Source organism: Balaenoptera physalus, assembly GCF_965194825.1.
Source record: "Balaenoptera physalus genome assembly, chromosome: 10".
In the NCBI taxonomy this organism is placed as follows: domain Eukaryota; kingdom Metazoa; phylum Chordata; class Mammalia; order Artiodactyla; family Balaenopteridae; genus Balaenoptera; species Balaenoptera physalus.
The window spans coordinates 97306341-97324262 of record NC_138889.1 but is presented as its reverse complement, the minus strand read 5'-3'; the positions used below and the strand labels follow the sequence as shown (position 1 = coordinate 97324262).

The 17922-nt window shown below is 38.8% G+C and overlaps 1 protein-coding gene and 2 long non-coding RNA genes across 3 annotated transcripts in view; 2 read left to right on the top strand and 1 right to left on the bottom strand.

Moving 5' to 3' along the window:
- The window catches only part of LOC309636920, a 55112-nt gene that overhangs the window by 8653 nt on the left and 28537 nt on the right, over positions 1 to 17922 (top strand). The gene's annotated exons all lie outside the window — the stretch shown is intronic.
- Positions 2434 to 17922, bottom strand: part of HSD17B12 (hydroxysteroid 17-beta dehydrogenase 12) — a 177750-nt gene continuing 162261 nt past the window's right edge. The window contains exons 10-11 of the mRNA XM_082410569.1: positions 7919 to 8068; positions 2434 to 7659 (exon numbers count right to left, since the gene is read on the bottom strand). Of these exons, the coding sequence (XP_082266695.1) occupies positions 7555 to 7659; positions 7919 to 8068 (255 nt within the window). The 3' untranslated portion in view covers positions 2434 to 7554. The remainder of the gene's footprint in view (positions 7660 to 7918; positions 8069 to 17922) is intronic.
- On the top strand, positions 8075 to 16371 carry LOC309636914. Its single transcript, XR_014250312.1, has 2 exons — positions 8075 to 13343; positions 13667 to 16371. It is a non-coding gene; the product is annotated as an uncharacterized lncRNA (long non-coding RNA).

Below are 17922 nucleotides of genomic sequence, written 5' to 3'. Positions count from 1 at the left end.
ATATAAAAGATAGATTTAGACTCCTAAGAATTTCAGACGGAAGAATCACCAGATGTGGAATGTAAAAGACCAATGTATGAAATACTTTCATTAACTTTTAAAACTGAATTTTTAAAATAAGCACACACTAAGAAACTATGAATGACCAGGCAAATTTAAACAAGAACTAAAAAGAACTTTTTAAAATGAAAAATATAACTGAAATTAAAATAGCAGTGAATAGCTTTAACAGCAGATAAAAATATATGAAGAAAGAATTAGAGAACTGGAATGTAGATGTAAAGAAATTATGCAGCATGCAGCTCAGGGAGACAAGAAGTATGGAAAATATGAACGAGAGGTTAAGAGACAGAATAAAGATATGACATATAACAAGAGACAGATGGAGACAATGAGGATTTTTCAGAAACACAAAATATATGAATTCTTAGATACAGGAAGCACAGTATAAACCAAGCAGGATAAATTTTCAAAATTCCACACTTGCATACATTATCGTAATACTGAGGAACACCACGTCAAACAGTGTCTTTAAATTGGCCAGAGATGTATCACCTACAGAGGAATGCCATACTGACACTTCTGAACACTAACAGTGGAAGCCAGAAGTCAGTGGAATGGTCAGGTGTTTCATTAACTTTAAAATGCCATCAATTCTAAGTCACACCATTACTTTAAATATACCGCCAACAAAGGGGAAAATATAGTGCCAATTAAACTATGACATGCACCAGAGGGAAGGTCTGAGATGCAAGAGGTATGCAAAGTGATAAACATGTAATTTATTTTATGCCAACATGTTTGTATAAAATAATGAAAACACAATTTATAGAGTTAAAAAAAAACAAATTAAAATACTGGTCCACAGAAACATGTTAAGTCAGGAAAGGGTTGATCAGAATAATAATGTTCTAAAGACCATATATTATTAAAGAAGGGGTTATGATTCCAGACAACTTTAAATTGTATTGCATATGCACTGAAAATGTTCAGGAGTAAAGACAAGGGAAATACAGTGTAAAACTTCCAAACTAGTACAGGGGGGAAATGGAGTTTAAAAAAAAGAAAAATTGAGCCAATCAAAAAGTGAGAAGCAGCATAAAAGAGAGAAACAAATAGCACAAAATAGCATGATAGAAGTCTTCATGTTTTAAGAATCATAATAAATGTAAATGGAATAAACTTGCCTGTAAAAAGCAGAGATTACCAAATTAAAAAACAATCCCCCACCCCCAATCCAGGTTTATTTGGCTTACGAGACACAAATATGTAGAAAGATAGAAGGGAAAAGAATTGAAAAATATATACTACTAAATACTAACCAAAATAAAGCAAAGGTAGCTAAGCTGATATCACAGAAAACAGATTTTAAGGCAAAAAGCATTAGCAATAAGGATGTCAGTACATGACAAAAAAAAGTTCAACTCACCAGGAAGACATAATTCTAAACTTTATTTGCCTAAAAAGACACCCTCAAAATGTATAAAGTAAAAATGATAAAATAGGGGAATTTGACAAATCCGTCATTACAGTGAGAGAATTCAAAACACTTCTCTCAATTATTGACAGGTCAGGCAGACAAACGTTAATAAAGAGATGGAAGATCTGCATACAATTAACAAATGACTTAAAGGACATATATTGAAAAATAACAATTAGAAAATAAATATTCTTCTTAAGCACATATGGCACATTAAAAAAATTGGCTGTACCAAGACATGTCTCAAAAAAACTTCTAAGAAAAGGTAATAATAAAAAGCTTACATTTGTATGTTTCCTATGGCTGCTGTAACAAACCCAGTGGCTTAAAATAAGACTATCCTCTCACAGTTCAGGAGGCCAGAAGTCCAAATTGTTACTAGTCCAAATCAAAGTGTTGGCTGAGCCCTGCATCCTCCAGAACCTCTAGGGGAGAATCCATTCCTGGCCCCTAACAGCTTTTGGTGGCTGATGGCATTCCTTGGCTTACGGCTGCAATACTCCAGTCTCTGCCTCTGTGGTCACATTGCTTGCTCCTCTTCTGGCTGTAATCTTTCTCTCCTTCACTCTTATTAAGAATATTGTGATTCCATTTAGGGCCCATCTGGATAACCTAAGAAAATCTCATCTCAAGATCCCTAACTTAATCACATTTGCAAGGGTCTTTTTCCATATAAGGTAACATTTACAGGTACAGGGATTAGAACCTGATACCTTTGGGGACCATTATTTATCTCATATATATCATATATATATATATATTTACCTTATGCTGTGCTGGATTCTGAGCACTTTTAAAATATTAATTTATGCTCTCAACAATCTATGAGATAAGAGCTATTATTCCCATTTTCAGAAGGCAAAACTGAGGTGGAGAAAGGTTATAGCCTGCCCAAGCTATGTCATATTCACATGTTCTTTGACTACAATGCAATTATTTAGAAATCAGTAACAAAAGATTTAACTTTTTATTTTGAAATAACTTAATACAGGAAATTTGCAAAACAGCAAAAATTCCCATGTACCCTTCACCTAGATTCTCCAAATGTTAACATATTAACACATTTGCTTTATCATTTTCTATATACATACTTTTTTCTGAAACTTTTGAGTTTAAGTTGCATATATAATGTCTCATTATCCCTAAATAGTCTAGTGTGTATTTCCTAAAAAACTTTTTCTTAAGTAACCACAGTACAATGATCAAATTCAGGAAATTACCACTGATACAATGCTATTATCTCATCTATACTCAAATCTCACAAATTGTCTCAAAATTGTCCTTCATAGCAAAAAAAATTTTTTCTTAACCAGGATCCAATCCAAGATCATGTGTTTTGCATTATTTGTCACATTTCTTTAGTCTTCTTTAATCTGAAACTTTTGACAAGCTGGTTATTTTGTAGAATATCCTTCAATTTAGTTTTTTAAAACTATTTTTTTTTAAATAAATTTTATTTATATTTATTTTGGCTGCATTGGGTCTTCATTGCTGTGCGTGGGCTTTCTCTAGTTGCGGCGAGCGGGGGCTACTCTTCGTTGCAGTGCGCAGGCTTCTCACTGCGGTGGCTTCTCTTGTTGCGGAGCATGGGCTTTAGGCGCACAGACTTCAGTAGTTGTGGCGCGTGGGATTAGTTGCTCTGCGGCATGTGGGATCTTCCCAGACCAGGGCTCAAACCCGTGTCCCCTGCATTGGCAGGCGGATTCTTAACCACTGCGCCACCAGGGAAGCCCAAAAAATATTTCTTCTTGATTATGTTCAGTTTATACATTTTTGCCAGGAACACCACATAAGTGACGTTGTGTCTTCAGTCCATCATATCAGAATGCACGTAATATAAAATTGTCTTATTAATGGTGACACGAATATAAGTTTTTTAAAGGAAATACATTTACAAAAACTTAAATTTGTGCTTTTAAAAACAAAAAATTCATAGCTCATAGAAATCATAATTTAAATTTTTTAATATTAGCCCTGAGAATACATTTGTGTACATACATATTTGTGCACACACACAAACACACAAATTGTGGGATGTAGTAAAAGATAAACTTAGAGCCTTAGATGTTTATTTCAGAGTTAAAAAAAACATTGAACATGAATGAATTAAATGTCCAATTTATGAAAGAAAAATAACAGAATAAACCTCCAGAAAGAAGGAGAGCATGAAAAGAAAAAGGCAGAGAGGATCAACAAAGCCAAAAGTTGGTTCTTTAAAAACTAATAAAATAGACAAACTTCTGGCAAAATGGTCAAGGAAAAGAAAGTGAGAAGACAGAAACAATACTGGGAAAGGAAATAGGTATATATCTAGCAGAGGTTTAAAAAATAAGAAAGTTCCTCAAGTTACTTTATGCTAATAAATTTGGGGGAAAAAATGAGTATATGCTTTGAACAAAACTTTTTTTTCAAAATTGACTCGAGAAAAAATAGAAACCCTGAGCAGTCTTATTATTTTTAAAGCAACATAATTAGTTAAAAATCTTGCCACAAATAAATACTAGGACCAGATTGTTTTGTAAGCTTTCAAAGAAAAGTCTGTCCCAATCTTTTACAGATTCTTCTAGAGCACAGTAAATAGGTAGCACTCCCCAGCTCATTTAATGAAGTTATAATCTTGATATGAAAACCAGACAAGTATGAGAAAGACTGTAAGCCCATTTCTTAAATATAGATGCAGAAATTCTAACTAAAATACCAGCAAACTGAATTCCACAGTAAATAAAGATAGTGAAATAAGGTCAAGAATGTAAAGGTGATTTAATACTAGAAAGTCATAACTAAACTAAAGCAAGATCTCTGAAATCTTCCAGAAATAGCTCACCTAGTATGTGCTTCAATATGTATGTACTCCTAGCTATTCTTGGAACATACCAGGTATGCTCTCTCCTTGGGCTCTTTGCACAGGCTGGTCTGTCTGAAATGCTCTTCCCCCAGGGAGGTAAAAGTCTTGCTCGAGATGGTTCCAATGCCACCTCTCTCTGGGTCTGCCATGAGTACCTTATTTAACGTCACAAGCCTCCCACCCCTACTCCAACAAACATTGACTCCCCATCCTACTTACCCTGCTTCATTTTTCCCCACAGCATATAGCACTTACACCACATTATTATTCCTTTTGTTTATTACCTGTCCCTCATTTGCTCCCTCCCCAGGTCCCTCCCCTGCCCCACATCCTGTTCAAGTGTAAGCTCAACTGGGGTTAAGAATTTTTTGTCTGCTTTGTTCATTGCAGTTTCTCCAGCATCCAGAAGCGTAAATGCACATGGCTGGCATTCAATAAACGCACACATCAGTTTGTCTAGAAACTTTTGTTAACAAGGAAGACAAGCTGGCTTTATATCCTTTTAGGATTACCGTTTGTAGTACCCATTTTGCTTGCTTTTCAGTGACACAGGAAAAGGAGAGTGGTCAAAGTTGTAATATACTGTTTATCCCATTAAAATTTTTTTCATCTATTAAGTTTGTGTTCATGCTAGACAGTGTTCCATTTCTAGATGTTTCCGTATAAATCTCAATAGAAAGAATTACATTTCCACAAGGGAATTTTAATTCTGTCTATATTTGTATGTTTTGCATCAGGAGTAACATAAATATGCTAATCTAAAAATATTCGAATGTCACAAAGTAGTGAGTCCTTAAAATTTCTTTAATTAATTAGTTTCTAACATATTAAATAAAAAGCTTTGATCATTTGTTTTGATACTGGTAAACTACAGAGCAAAGCAGCAAAATCCAGGACCACCAAAATATCAGGTAATTTTTGGTATCAATAGACTTCAGAAATTATAGTACTACTTAAGCTCATTTCATTCTCATAAGGTATTATTATCACAATAAATCTCCTCTTTTACACTGAATCAGCACCATTTGTATTGGTATTGGCATTGATGTTCACTCTATATAAAGTTCACTTCTATTGTATTTTGATGCAATAAATATCAAGTGAGAACTCAGAATTCATCTCTTTAGGGCAGGACCACATTTGAGGAAATGGAGACCAATATCATCTTTATTTATTGCCAGTGCACATGGGCCTGACATAAGGACAAATCAAAATGGCACACATCATTCTGTGTGCAGGGCAATTCCTCTCCTGGCCTTCCTCCCCCATGCTATTGTACTGAAGGGACAATGAAAGAACAATAAATTAAAATCCAGTTTTCTATGTTGTGAGGAGAGCTGATTCTACAATAATAATCAATACTAATCTTCTACTCTGCTCTTTGAGTTCAAACCTTATCTAGCACACATCAGACTATAAAATCAAGTCAATATAAAGTTAAGTCTAAAAATTATGCTTCACTATTTTGAAGGTTTTTGAGAACATTGGTTCCTCTTTTAGTATAATTTTTCTTTCATGTGCCTGGAAACACAGATTTTCATGTCATCATCTTCAACCTTGAGTGTCAAATACAATAGGACACTTGCTAAGTTGAAGCAGTCAAAGCCATAGCTCAGAAGTTTTGAGATTGCTAAGGGATTTCCTAGCCAGATTACAACTATATTCTAGACGGGATAAAAGGCGAAGTATTTTGTATACTTGCAAACCAATCCCTCCCCCTCTCTACCAACTGTCCAGCAAAAACCACCACCACAACAATTAACCAACAAATGTGTGAAAGCAAATAATATATTGCCCAGGTCATTGTGATTTCACCATTTCTACAACAAAATGAGAGAGAGAGAGAAAGGCAATGTGTTTTTCATAAAGCTAAATTTATTCAATTTAAATGACTATTCTTTATTCTGAGATTATGTTCTTCCTATTTTGGGAATGCTAAAATGTCTTTTCTTTTATATAATAATGCCAATAGCAGACGGTAATTTGGGTTTTTCTGTTTTTGTTTTATGTCCTTAGCTGGCAAGTTTAAAAGCTAGAAACACTTAAATGCCCCAATTAAAAATTTTATTTATTTATCTGCAGATTTCCTGGTGCTTAAATCTCAGAGCCTGGGAACCATAGCCTAGGTAAAGACCTACCTTCTGTGTTGCATGTTTCACAACATTGAATTAATTTCTTAGTAAGTTCCCCAAACAAGTTATGTAGCAGAATAAAAGTAAGTCTTAATTTATATTAAACCAGTGCAAAAATGGGCTGAATTTCAAGCACCAAAGGAATATATTTTCAATCAACACCATGGTTATAACATCTTTTATTAAAACTAATTGTATCAATATCTATAGGGTACCTATTTAAAAGTATAATGCCACTACTCTAATATCATCATTGTTCTAGGAGTAGCCTGGTGTCACATATGTGAGCAGTATTGGTGCAGTGCAGAAACAAAGAAGCTGGGGTCCAAGCAGGCCACCTTGCTGGGTCAGGGTTTTAGTGGCACTGAAGGGGCTGCCCATCAATGTTCATTTTGGCCCATTTACCTTTATAAATCATACCATATAGCATTCAGTATTTACATACATTTAAACTGAGAAGGCATACGTATTAGAGGAAAGCATATTTTAGTGGGCATGTGTCAAAAATAACTCTGTATTTCATCATTATTTTTACCTCATTAGCTACCCTTGAGAAAGGAAAGTTCCATATAAATGTACAAACCAGGACATACTTTTAGAAAACCTTACAGAGTGCTATGCAAATTGCAGTGTGTCCTCCCATAAGTAAATCAATTAATCCCCACTCCCTCAAAGTGTTAAAAACAAAACAGGATAGCTGGCCATTACTTTTTAAAGTATGTTTCAGAGAAAATACAAGCATAACCATCATTGGCATTTTGGACCAGATGAAACTCTTAAGCCTTACATCTGACTCTATCATTCAGTGATTTGTTATAATTGTGTTCCTTCCTAGTAAGCAGTTCTTGCTAATGTTAGTTCTGTATCTATTTGACAGGGGCATTTATGTTACATTTCAAAATAACTCCTGGTAGCATCCAGAATATATGTCAGGAACTCCTGAAAGCAACTCTGCTTTCCTCTCAATTATGACATTTAGCTTTATCAGTAACTGTTAATTAACATGACAACTGAAGACTTGGAGATGGTGGGTGCCTTGCAGCAAACATGCCTAGGCTGGAACATCTGGTCAAGTTACTCAGCACAGTTACCAATGCTTAGTTCTTCTTAATTTTCTTCAGATAGCGAGCCCGGGTGGAGTTGCCTAAATTCATGGTCACTTTAAAATACAACCAGGAAGGCAGGCTTGAGATTACTGAGGCCTAGGGAAAGAAATGGGGAGATATGCAATTAAGGCTTACAATTTGAACTCATTTGAAACATATGATCTTATGTTTTACTATATTGTTGTTTTATTTATAGGTAGATTTTAGAGTTCTTGGGTGTACAGCTGAAAACAGATGCCTTGCTAGTAAGTGTAGACAATGTATATATGCTAATATACCACATACTATTTTGTGACTCGATGGGAAAGAAAACCCCAAACCAAAGTACTGATTTGGAACTTAAAAATCTACATACCATAAGAGAATGGATCAGGTATCCGTTGGTTCGGGATTGCACACCGACGGTTTTAATGGCAGACTTCACAAACGTCTCTGAAGAGGGCTTATCCAAAGTTGGCTTTCGAATTTTAGCCAGTTTCGTAGCTACATAGTAGGGCAGGACACTCTAGAATGGCAACATACACCCCCCAAAAAAAACCATGCCACTGATTAGGAAGGCCACAAACTCAATTCACACTGATGCTTGATTGCTCTTAGTGGCAGAAACATTCTGAAAAAATCTAAAGTTTGTATCTTTAGAGAGAGAAGAAAAGAGAAGCAGCTATCTAAAACCTACCTTGATAGAACAAACGATAGCATAAAACAAGTTGTAAAAAAACAACCTGTCAATACAACAGAGTTTGAGACTAGAGAAAGTATTAAAAATAAGCAGAAACATAACATACCTTTTTGAGTCTTTAAAGAGAAGGCATTAAACAAATCTATATAGCAGAGATTTGGGGCCGGATGCTTTCTACTCTGACTAAACAACATAGTTCCAGAACCACCACATAGGAGATTTTTGACATTTTATGCCCCTAAAGAGATAATAATAATTTTCTCCATACTTTATGGTTATTAAGCTTGTTGTATCAGCTTTGGTCCCTCTAAAATAAACATTTCACGTTCTCAGCTCTGGGCTACCACTTTTCTTCCCTAGTTTCTTACCATTCTCTGAGTTTTATAAACTTTGCTATTGATAAGATAGGACCACCTCTTTTTTTCTTTTTTCTTTGTTGGGGGGAGACGGGATAACAGTATGGAAACAGCTTGGGTAACTAACAGACACTTGACAGAAGTGGTGTAGGATGACAAAGCTGGACATTACCTTTTAGGTTAGGGGAGCTGTTATTTCTTATGCTTGCTATATTTTGTATATGCTTCAACACAGAATGCAAGGAAACCCTATTACAACGACTCCTGAGTCATGACACAAGCGGTTCCTTCTATAGTTTGAAATTACTTGGGCATGGTTGTACACCAAGGAGTGAATGTATTCTGTTTACCTGACATGTATGAAAGGAAAGGGTATAAATTACAATGAAACTTCTATTAAGGAAGAGGATCTGTTTCAACACATGGTGGTCAAAATCAAAAACTTCATTACTAAAGGCAGAAATAAAATTGAGATGTGCTCCAAACTATAGATTTTCTTCCTGCCAAGAGCTGAGGAGTTCCCATATCTCTTTTGTTTTATTTTGTATTTTTCCCATTCCCAAGTATAAGTCACCCTCCTTAACAGGTGAGCTGAAACTTCAGCCCACCTGTTAGAACCATGAACCCAAGGGCCTAACCACTGTTACTCTCCAACTTTCTCCTCTTAGTCCCTGCAGCCACAAACCCACACTAAGTAAACTAACTTCCCCAAAGTACTTCAATACCTGGGCCAACTTTGATTAGGTGACTTTTGGTTTTCGAGAATGTGTGTATTGGAATTATTACTCTACACTTATTCCTCACTTAAAAAGCAAATTTTTTTTTTTTTGTCAAGCAGGTCTTTATTTTTAAACCCATGTTGCTGCAAGGATCCAGTATATGAGAGCACAAACCAAAGAGAGATCCCAGACTAACACACAATATGAAATGCAGAGCTCATGAGGCTCTGCCAATGGGTAGGGAAAGAAAAGTTTGTTCAAGCTGAGCAGCAAACAAAGCAAAGAGAGTGTATGCATATACTCTGACTCCAACAGTGAAGGGCCATAAGCAAACCCCATCACATCTCTATGAGCCAGGTTTCCTGATTACAAAAAAAATAAAGATTAGGGGCTTCCCTGGTGGCGCAGTGGTTGAGAATCTGCCTGCCAATGTAGGGGTCATGGGTTCGAGCCCTGGTCTAGGAAGATCCCACGTGCCGCGGAGCGGCTGGGCCCGTGAGCCACAATTACTGAGCCTGCGCGTCTGGAGCCTGTGCTCCGCAACAAGAGAGGCTGCGATAGTGAGAGGCCCGCGCACCGCGATGAAGAGTGGCCCCCGCTTGCCGCAACTGGAGAAAGCCCTCGCACAGAAGCGAAGACCCAACACAGCCATAAATAAATAAAGTTAAAAAAATGAAAAATAAAAAATAAAGATTAAAAAAAAAACAAAACAAAAACCTTCCCATATATTGATCACAAGCCTGCCAAGAGTACTGTAGAGTATTGAGCTTCTCAACATAAAGGTGGTCCACTCATTATACCTTCCAATTACATAATTAGGTATTCTAATCCCCCCTTCCCTCTCTATGTGGCATAAATCGGACTGTTCTGATTTTGCAGAAGAATGAAGTCGCACTGCTTGGCTGAACCACTTGATGGTGCCACAAGTTAACAAACTCATCATTCGGCTAAACCATCCAGCTAGTCTAGAGAAGGTCCTGGCTCTTGAGGTGGGGACAACAGACGCATGTACATTCTATTCTGGAAAGGGTATTTATTTCTACAGTGGTTTAAAATCAAAGCAGTTAACATGGCCTAGCAGAGGATGGAAAGGATTCAGAGACGAAATAACTTTGGGGCTAAGTCTTAATAATGTGGAGGAATTTGCCAGGTAAACACATAAGGGAAAAACATTTTGTAATGGGAACAGCAGGGGCAAAGAAAAGGAGACAGAGCAGGATGTTCTCATGGAACTACAGCAGTTCAGCCAGCATGGTTCAAACATTGGAAATGTGTGAAGCAGTGGCAGAAGGAAGGCTAAACGGTACAGAAAACGAAATTCAATCACCGACACTATCGATTTCTAGAGCATAAGCTCTGTGACGACACAGTCTTATTCACCATTATATTGCCAATGCTTAGCCATTGCCGTTGCCTAGCATGTAGCAGGAGTGCTAAGAAGATCTACTGAATGAATTAGCAACAGAACACTTCATTATGGACAGCACTGAATATAGTACTGGGGTCCCTTTCTACTGCTGCTGCCCAGAAAATTAATGACAGGAGGAAGTTGACAATGTAATATGAGAGTTTAAACCACAATTTTAGATATTCTAGAGCTTAAGCAAGATTATCTATCTAAACGAAGGCAAACTTACAGGTCTTAGTTACTCAGAATTTAAAAAGAAGGAGAATTTCAAGTTATGTAAAAGTAAAGGAGAATTTCAAGTTATGTAAAAGTAAAGAAGTATCTTTATCTTATATGTCAAAATGTCATCTAGGTACATCCTTAAACAGTTAAACAAAAACCCAATAAATGATAATTAATCCACTTTTCCTGTCTACGCAAGGAAACATTACAGTGAACAGGTCAAGAAGATACCCATACTTTCGTAGGGGGTATTCTGGGCAGAACAAATTTTTAAAAGTTTCTTATGCTCAACAACTTGCCATTATAAATATTGCCAGCTTGGAAACAGTGTGAACCTTGACAGCTACCCATGCAGGCAAGTGCCCTGGTCTTTGCACTTAGAATCCCAAACTGAAAATAATTAACCAGCCCATAAAGCAAAGCTTTTTTTGTCCTTGCTCAGCCTATTGAAAAAAATCCCTGGAAACAAACTTGGTATCCTTTTTTCTCACCCACTGAGTAGCCTGCTGAGGTATCTGGTCTTTAGGGAACAGTTTAGGGGGCCTCGATTCAGGAATAAGAAGGTTATTACAACTTAATGTCACAGAACAAGAGAAAGACGGATGCCCAGGGCTGCATGACAGATATTCAAGAATCAAACACTGAACCTTCTAACTTCATGTAGTAGCACATCTTTCATGTTGTCATCTGTGTACTAAACATGCCTTCTCAAATTTAAAAAGGACTAGGACAACTCACACCCACGCTTTGGGACACAAGGGTCCAGAGAACGCCAGGCTCCAGTCTACGTACACAACATGGAATTCTCAAGACGGGGTCTAATCTGCCTTTTATGAGCACTAAGGTCACCAGTGAAGTCAGCACATATTCTTAAGGCAGAGGCTGAGGCTCCTATGAGGCATTTCAGGGAATCTTTTCTCCTTAAGTCTGTGTATTCCTCCTCCATTTCAGGATCTGATATCCTCCAGAAAATCTGAATAACTGTATGCATAGAGCCTAGTTTTGGAGTTTGTATTATTTCACTTGCAGACCACAAGATGAGCATTTCCACAAAAGGGCCCTTGATTATCTCATTGGTAGAAACCCTTGGTCTTACTAGAAAATGTTAGGAAAAAGGAATCATTCTGATGGAACAGAGATCCCTGATAACATGGCAATGAGCAAAAGCCCCACAGTAACATTAGGTATAAACCTTAGCACCTAAGCCCAAAATGAAGGAGTTAAAATGTTGTGCTCTACACAAAAAAATCCTTGATCAACACTGGCTGGCTGATAATCTTACAAATGACCTACCTCCAAATATGTGGAATTCGTATGCTAATATTCAAGGACAAAAGGGAAAACAGTGTTATCTCACAAAACAGCATGTATTTAACAAGTATTTCCTGAGCGCCTACTAGAACACTGTTTTAGGCACTCAGAATACAGTTATGAACAAAGACAAAGTCCCTGATCTTACTAAGCTTACATTTTAGTGGGGGGAAGGGGGGGCTGGTGCACACAGCCTACAAACAAATGGTTCAAAGAATGTCTACAATATTGGCAGGTGATGATAAAAAGGAAGAAGGAAAATAAACCTGAGTAAAGGGTGGAGGTGATGGAGGCTGTTCCTGCAGGTAATCAAGGAAGGCCTCTGGGACAACGGTGACATGTATGTGACGTGGTCACATATAAGCAAAGATCTCAGTGAAGGGAGAGAGCAAGCCAAAAAGATAGCTGGATAAAGAGCCTTAGACTGAAAGAAGAGCAAGTGCAAAGGGCCTGAGGTGTGAGTGTGCTCAGAGGGTTTGAGGACTGCAAGGAAGCCAGAGAAATAGCGGGGTGTGTGGGGGGGCACACGATAATATGGAACATCTGCAGTCAGAACATGGTGGGTCACAAGAACTCATGGTTTTACTCTGAAAGAGATGAAAAGCCACAGGAGAATTTTCAGCAGAGGAGTAAGATGACCTGGATTATGCTTTAAAGAGATCAGAGACTGGGCGGGGGGCGGGGGGGTGGCGCTATAAGCAGGGGTGGGAGTAGGGAGGCCACACAGGAAGATACTGCAAAAGGTCCAGGGCAACCAGGGCAAGAGATCACGGTGGCAGTCATGAGAAGTGGTCAGACAGTGGATGTGTTTAAAGGGTCAACTGAAGTCAGTGAGATTCCCTGATGGACTGAATTTGGGGTGTAAGAGAAAGAATAAGCTGGATACGGGGAGGGGGAGAAAACTTCAGCTTTGAAATCAGACAGACTTGGATTCAAATTCCACTTGACCACTTACTAGTCGTGAGATCTTGAGCAAAATACTGAGCTTTATTTTCTTCCTTGGTGGATATAGCATCTTCCCTATTGTATTATTATGAGGATTGAAAAAAAGATTGTCAGTTAAAGAGTGTGAGATTTAAACTCTGGTATGTATTAGAATTCTTTTTTTTTTTTTTAAATTTTTTTAATGTATGTATTTATTTATTTATGGCTGTGTTGGGTCTTCGTTTCTGTGCGAGGGCTTTCTCTAATTGCGGCAAGCGGGGGCCACTCTTCATCGCGGTGCGCGGGCCTCTCACTATCGCGGCCTCTCTTATTGCGGAGCACAGGCTCCAGATGCGCAGGCTCAGTAATTGTGGCTCACGGGCCTAGTTGCTCCGCAACATGTGGGAATCTTCCCAGACCAGGGCATGAACCCGTGTGCCCTGCATTGACAGGCAGATTCTCAACCACTGCGCCACCAGGGAAGCCCTGTATTAGAATTCTTTTCTAAGTTTTCTAATATTTATAATTTTCAGAATGGATTTAGAAAGAAAAACTTGGCTGAGTTTTTATATCCTGTAAGAGGGGTAAGAACATCATTTTCTATAGAAAACGACTGTGGTAACCACCTGGATATCTGAGTCCTTTCTGGATACAGATTTAATGTGGTTTGAAGGACTAAAGGACACCTTAGGTTTTTAGTTCTTGTGGTGTAACACTGCTGTAAAAGGCCAAGGAAAAAAGCCATTGTCACTGACAAAAATGAGGATTCACCTAGTTGGAAGGGGTCTGGGTCCAACGATCCCAACAGGACTAAGTTTACTATTCTTCAGCCATTTCTCAAAGTTGGTGCAGTTGACTAGATATGAATATTTCCTGTGAGACTCTTTCTGTTGCTTTATAGTTCTCTGTATTTAGACTCCATTTGCACTAAAGACACATGCCATTACCTTCTTTTATTGCCATTGGCAATTAACAAGAAAGATGGATGAGGACTTATGTTTTCAGTCCCGACACGAATTTTTCTGTTTAGCTTTCTAGCTCTTTGAAGCCCAGTAGATCTGTATGATTACTCTAAGCGATAAAATGTTTTAACAAAATATAAACGAGGAATAGCTTCTTTCATTAACAAAATAAACTGGAATTGTTTGCTCCCTCATCTCAATTTGTCCGATTTGTTTTCTAAATTTATTCTGACTAAAAACTACATTTTTAACCAAATTAACAAAACCACCAACCCTCATCACAAGAGAGCAACAAAGCATTGGAAGGTAGGACTTTAAGAGAATGGGGCCCAGAGGATTTCTCCATTATGGTAAATTCACATTTAAATGGAATATTCTTTTGTAATCTTTGTGCTAAGAGTAAGAAGCCCCCTTCGTTTTCAGGCCAGGCCGGCTGAAACCTACATCCGCCTTCTCTGGGTCTGGGGGGGGGGTCTCCACCTGTGTCCTCACCTTGCCTCTGGTAAAAGGTCAGGTAAACTAAACCTCATACGATGGTTTCAGTTAGCAAATGATCTCCTTGTTGACAGCATTTCCAGAGACCTGGCTTCGCAGCTCCAAGGAAGGAAACTATGGTGCAGAGTAACACCCCGGGGAGGAGCAGGAGGGCACGGCAGAAAGAGCACAGATCACGGCGTTATTCAAACCCTCACGGCCAATCCGGATGGCTAAATTCCCCACACCTCCCCACATTACCCAACACAGCAGCCTTCTTTAGGTTCTTCATAGAGCGGATCACTATGTAAAATAATCACATTCATGTGTTTGCTTGCTTGCTATTGTCTGTCTCCTTCCCACTAAATATAAACTCTGCCACAGCAGGGACTTCATCTGTCTTTTTGCTATTGCATCCCCACCTCCCTAGTAGTTCCCTCTCAGCATTTCTTGACTGAAGAAACGTGGAACAAAACATACACCTCTGGTTTTGGACTTACTATCCCTTGTCATTGTAATGTGTTTAAGTATCTGTCTCTCTCTGTGAGTGCCCTGAGGTCAGAACCGTGTCTTATTCACTTGCTTCTCCCTGCCTGGCTGAAGAGCTGGCCAGTGGCAGGCACGCACTGACCTTAGGCAAGTTACATGATTCCTATTGATTCTTGGCTTTCTGTCTGTAAAATGGGACTAGGTTAACATCTATCTTAAATGAGATAACAAAACAGGTGAAGACATGGGGCATATTGTAGATAGTCAATAAATGCAAGTTTCTTTCCTTACTTCATGCTGATGTTTCAGAGTTTCCAGTTTTTATTTATATATGCATTATCACGTGTCCCCACCTGCTAGAGGGGGAGGCTGAGTCTCAAGAAAATGAAGCAGCTTTCTGCGGGTTAGACCACTGAGGGGTGATACCAGAACTAAAACCTTGGTCTGCTGTCTCTAGGCCCAGCATCCTTTCCTCACCGCCTCTAAGCACACCAGTAATCAATGTGGTCTGCATAAAACCACAGCCTGGACTGAGGGAGCTAAGACTTCTTACTTTGAAATGGGTAAATATCCGGGCAGGGTTTCATGAATTCTTCAGCATCAAAAACCTCTTCATAAGGCAGGTTTGTGAAGAGCCATTCATTGCTGGATGCTAAATCTAGGGGAAACTGTGAGAGGGGGCAGGACATCTGCACGGTTTTCAAAGTGTCTCCCCACAGACTGCTTATCAGTGCAAGGGAAAAAAACAGTAACGCTACAGCAGAGAAACTGGGTAACTCCTTGACTGAAGGGTCGAAGTCAACATCAGCAATAAGGGGCAGATGGATATCGTGTGTCTCTGGATGTGATGCCCTGAGAAGGACACAATGTCACAGATGTCATTTTGGCCAGGAAAGCATAACCTGAATCTAACCACGAGGAAGCATCAGAGAAACCCCAAGTGAGAAATGTTTGATTAAAAAGAGCAGAGGAGTACTGTCCTCTTCAAAAATGTTCACGTCATAAAAGACAAAGAAAGGCTATGGATGTATTCCAGATTAAAGGAAACTAAAGAGACAGGAAAACTATATAATACCTGGTCCTAGACTGAATTCTTTACGGGAGGGTAAAAAATGCTATAAAGAATACTATGAGGGGGAGTTCCCTGGTGGGCTAGTGGTTAGGATTCTGGGCTTTCACTGCTGTGGCCCAGGTTCAACCCCTGGTCAGGGAACTGAGATCCCACAACCCGTGCAGTGTGGCCAAAAAAAAAAAAAAAAAAGAATACTATTAGGTCAGAAATTAGAATACAGATGGTAGGTTAGATAAAAATACTACATCAATGTTAATTCTAAAGTTGGTAACTATATTGTGATTATTTATAAGGATATCCTTATTCTTTGGAAATACACACCAAAGGATTTGGAGGTAAAGAAACATGATATATGCAACTCACTTCCCAATGATAAAACAAATGGAGTAAAATGTTAACAATAAGTGAATCTGCGTAAAGAGTATTGGGGTGTTCTTTATACTATTCTTATTTTTACAAGCTTTCTATAGATTTGAAATTATTTCCAAATAAAAAGTTTAAAAAAAACAAGGCGGCCTGTGAAAGTTTTACAGAATAAGAGTTCAAGGAGCATAGTTTTAGGACGTCATCTTAGTTTCAGCTATTTCTTACTTGCTTAGCATTAAGAGACAGAGCCCAGTACTGGGGCCCACCAAGTAGCCAGTCAGAGCACTTTGGATTTGACCCTTTGAAAGAGGCATAATTTTGACTGGGTTTTAGTTATAGGGTAACAATGAGAACAGATCGTTCTCACCAACAGAGCACACTTTCCATGAGACTTACAAGAATGTACTTCTTATCCTCTATTCAAACATCAACAGAGTCAAAATTCACCTCTAGGACGTTCATAGCACATCTTGTTGCTACTATTTATTTGTGTTTCCAGGAAATGCTTACATATTAGCAAATCTGAATTCATGAAGAAAATTTTAAATGTGCTTACAAAATTACAGGAAAGAAGTTGAGGGAAAGATGGGGAGAGAAAAAAGCAAAGAAAAAAAATATTAACAAGGAATTAATATAAAACGAGCTGGGATTTGAAAACCATACTCTCTTCCTCTCCCAAAAGAGCAATCTGTTGTATCTTCATATGGAGGTAGACCTAAGAAGAGCACTTGCCTTCCAAAGATTAGAAGAAACTGAATTTTGGCATCATAGCATTAGCTTGGAAACCCTCTAGATATAGAGTTTGAAAATTCAAGACCAGAGGCATATGGGAGCAACAGAAGAAGCTCAAAAGGCCTTAAAAACAGAGGACTGTGTACCACCAAGCATGGCCATGCACAGCCAGGGTCCTCTGTGATGCCAGCAAATGGCAGGTCTCTGGTGTGCCCCGCATCACACGTGCCATTAGCAACACAGAGACAAACACGATAAAAAGTCTGTTCTCAAGAATACACTGGAGTGGAGGGAGTCCTGGGCCAGAGAGTATCAGGCAGAGGTATATAATAAGGAATAAGAGAGCAGAAGGGAAGGTGTAACCACAAGTGCCCAGCGGCCAACATAAGGTTTCCCAGGGCAGGTGAAATGAGGCTGAACCCCGAAAGACGGACAGGGGCGGCAGGCTCCGGAGCGAATGGGGCAGGGAGGAGATGTGGAGAGGAGACTTGCAGAGGAGTGGGGGCAAAGGCGTGCCAGCAGAGGAGCCAGTCAGGGGCACCGCAGAGGGCAGAGCATGCACTGGACACTACAGTGTCCGCTCTGGCCGGAACGTAGGGTGGCGTGATGGAATGGCAAGAGGCAATGGCCTCGTGGGGTCTGAAT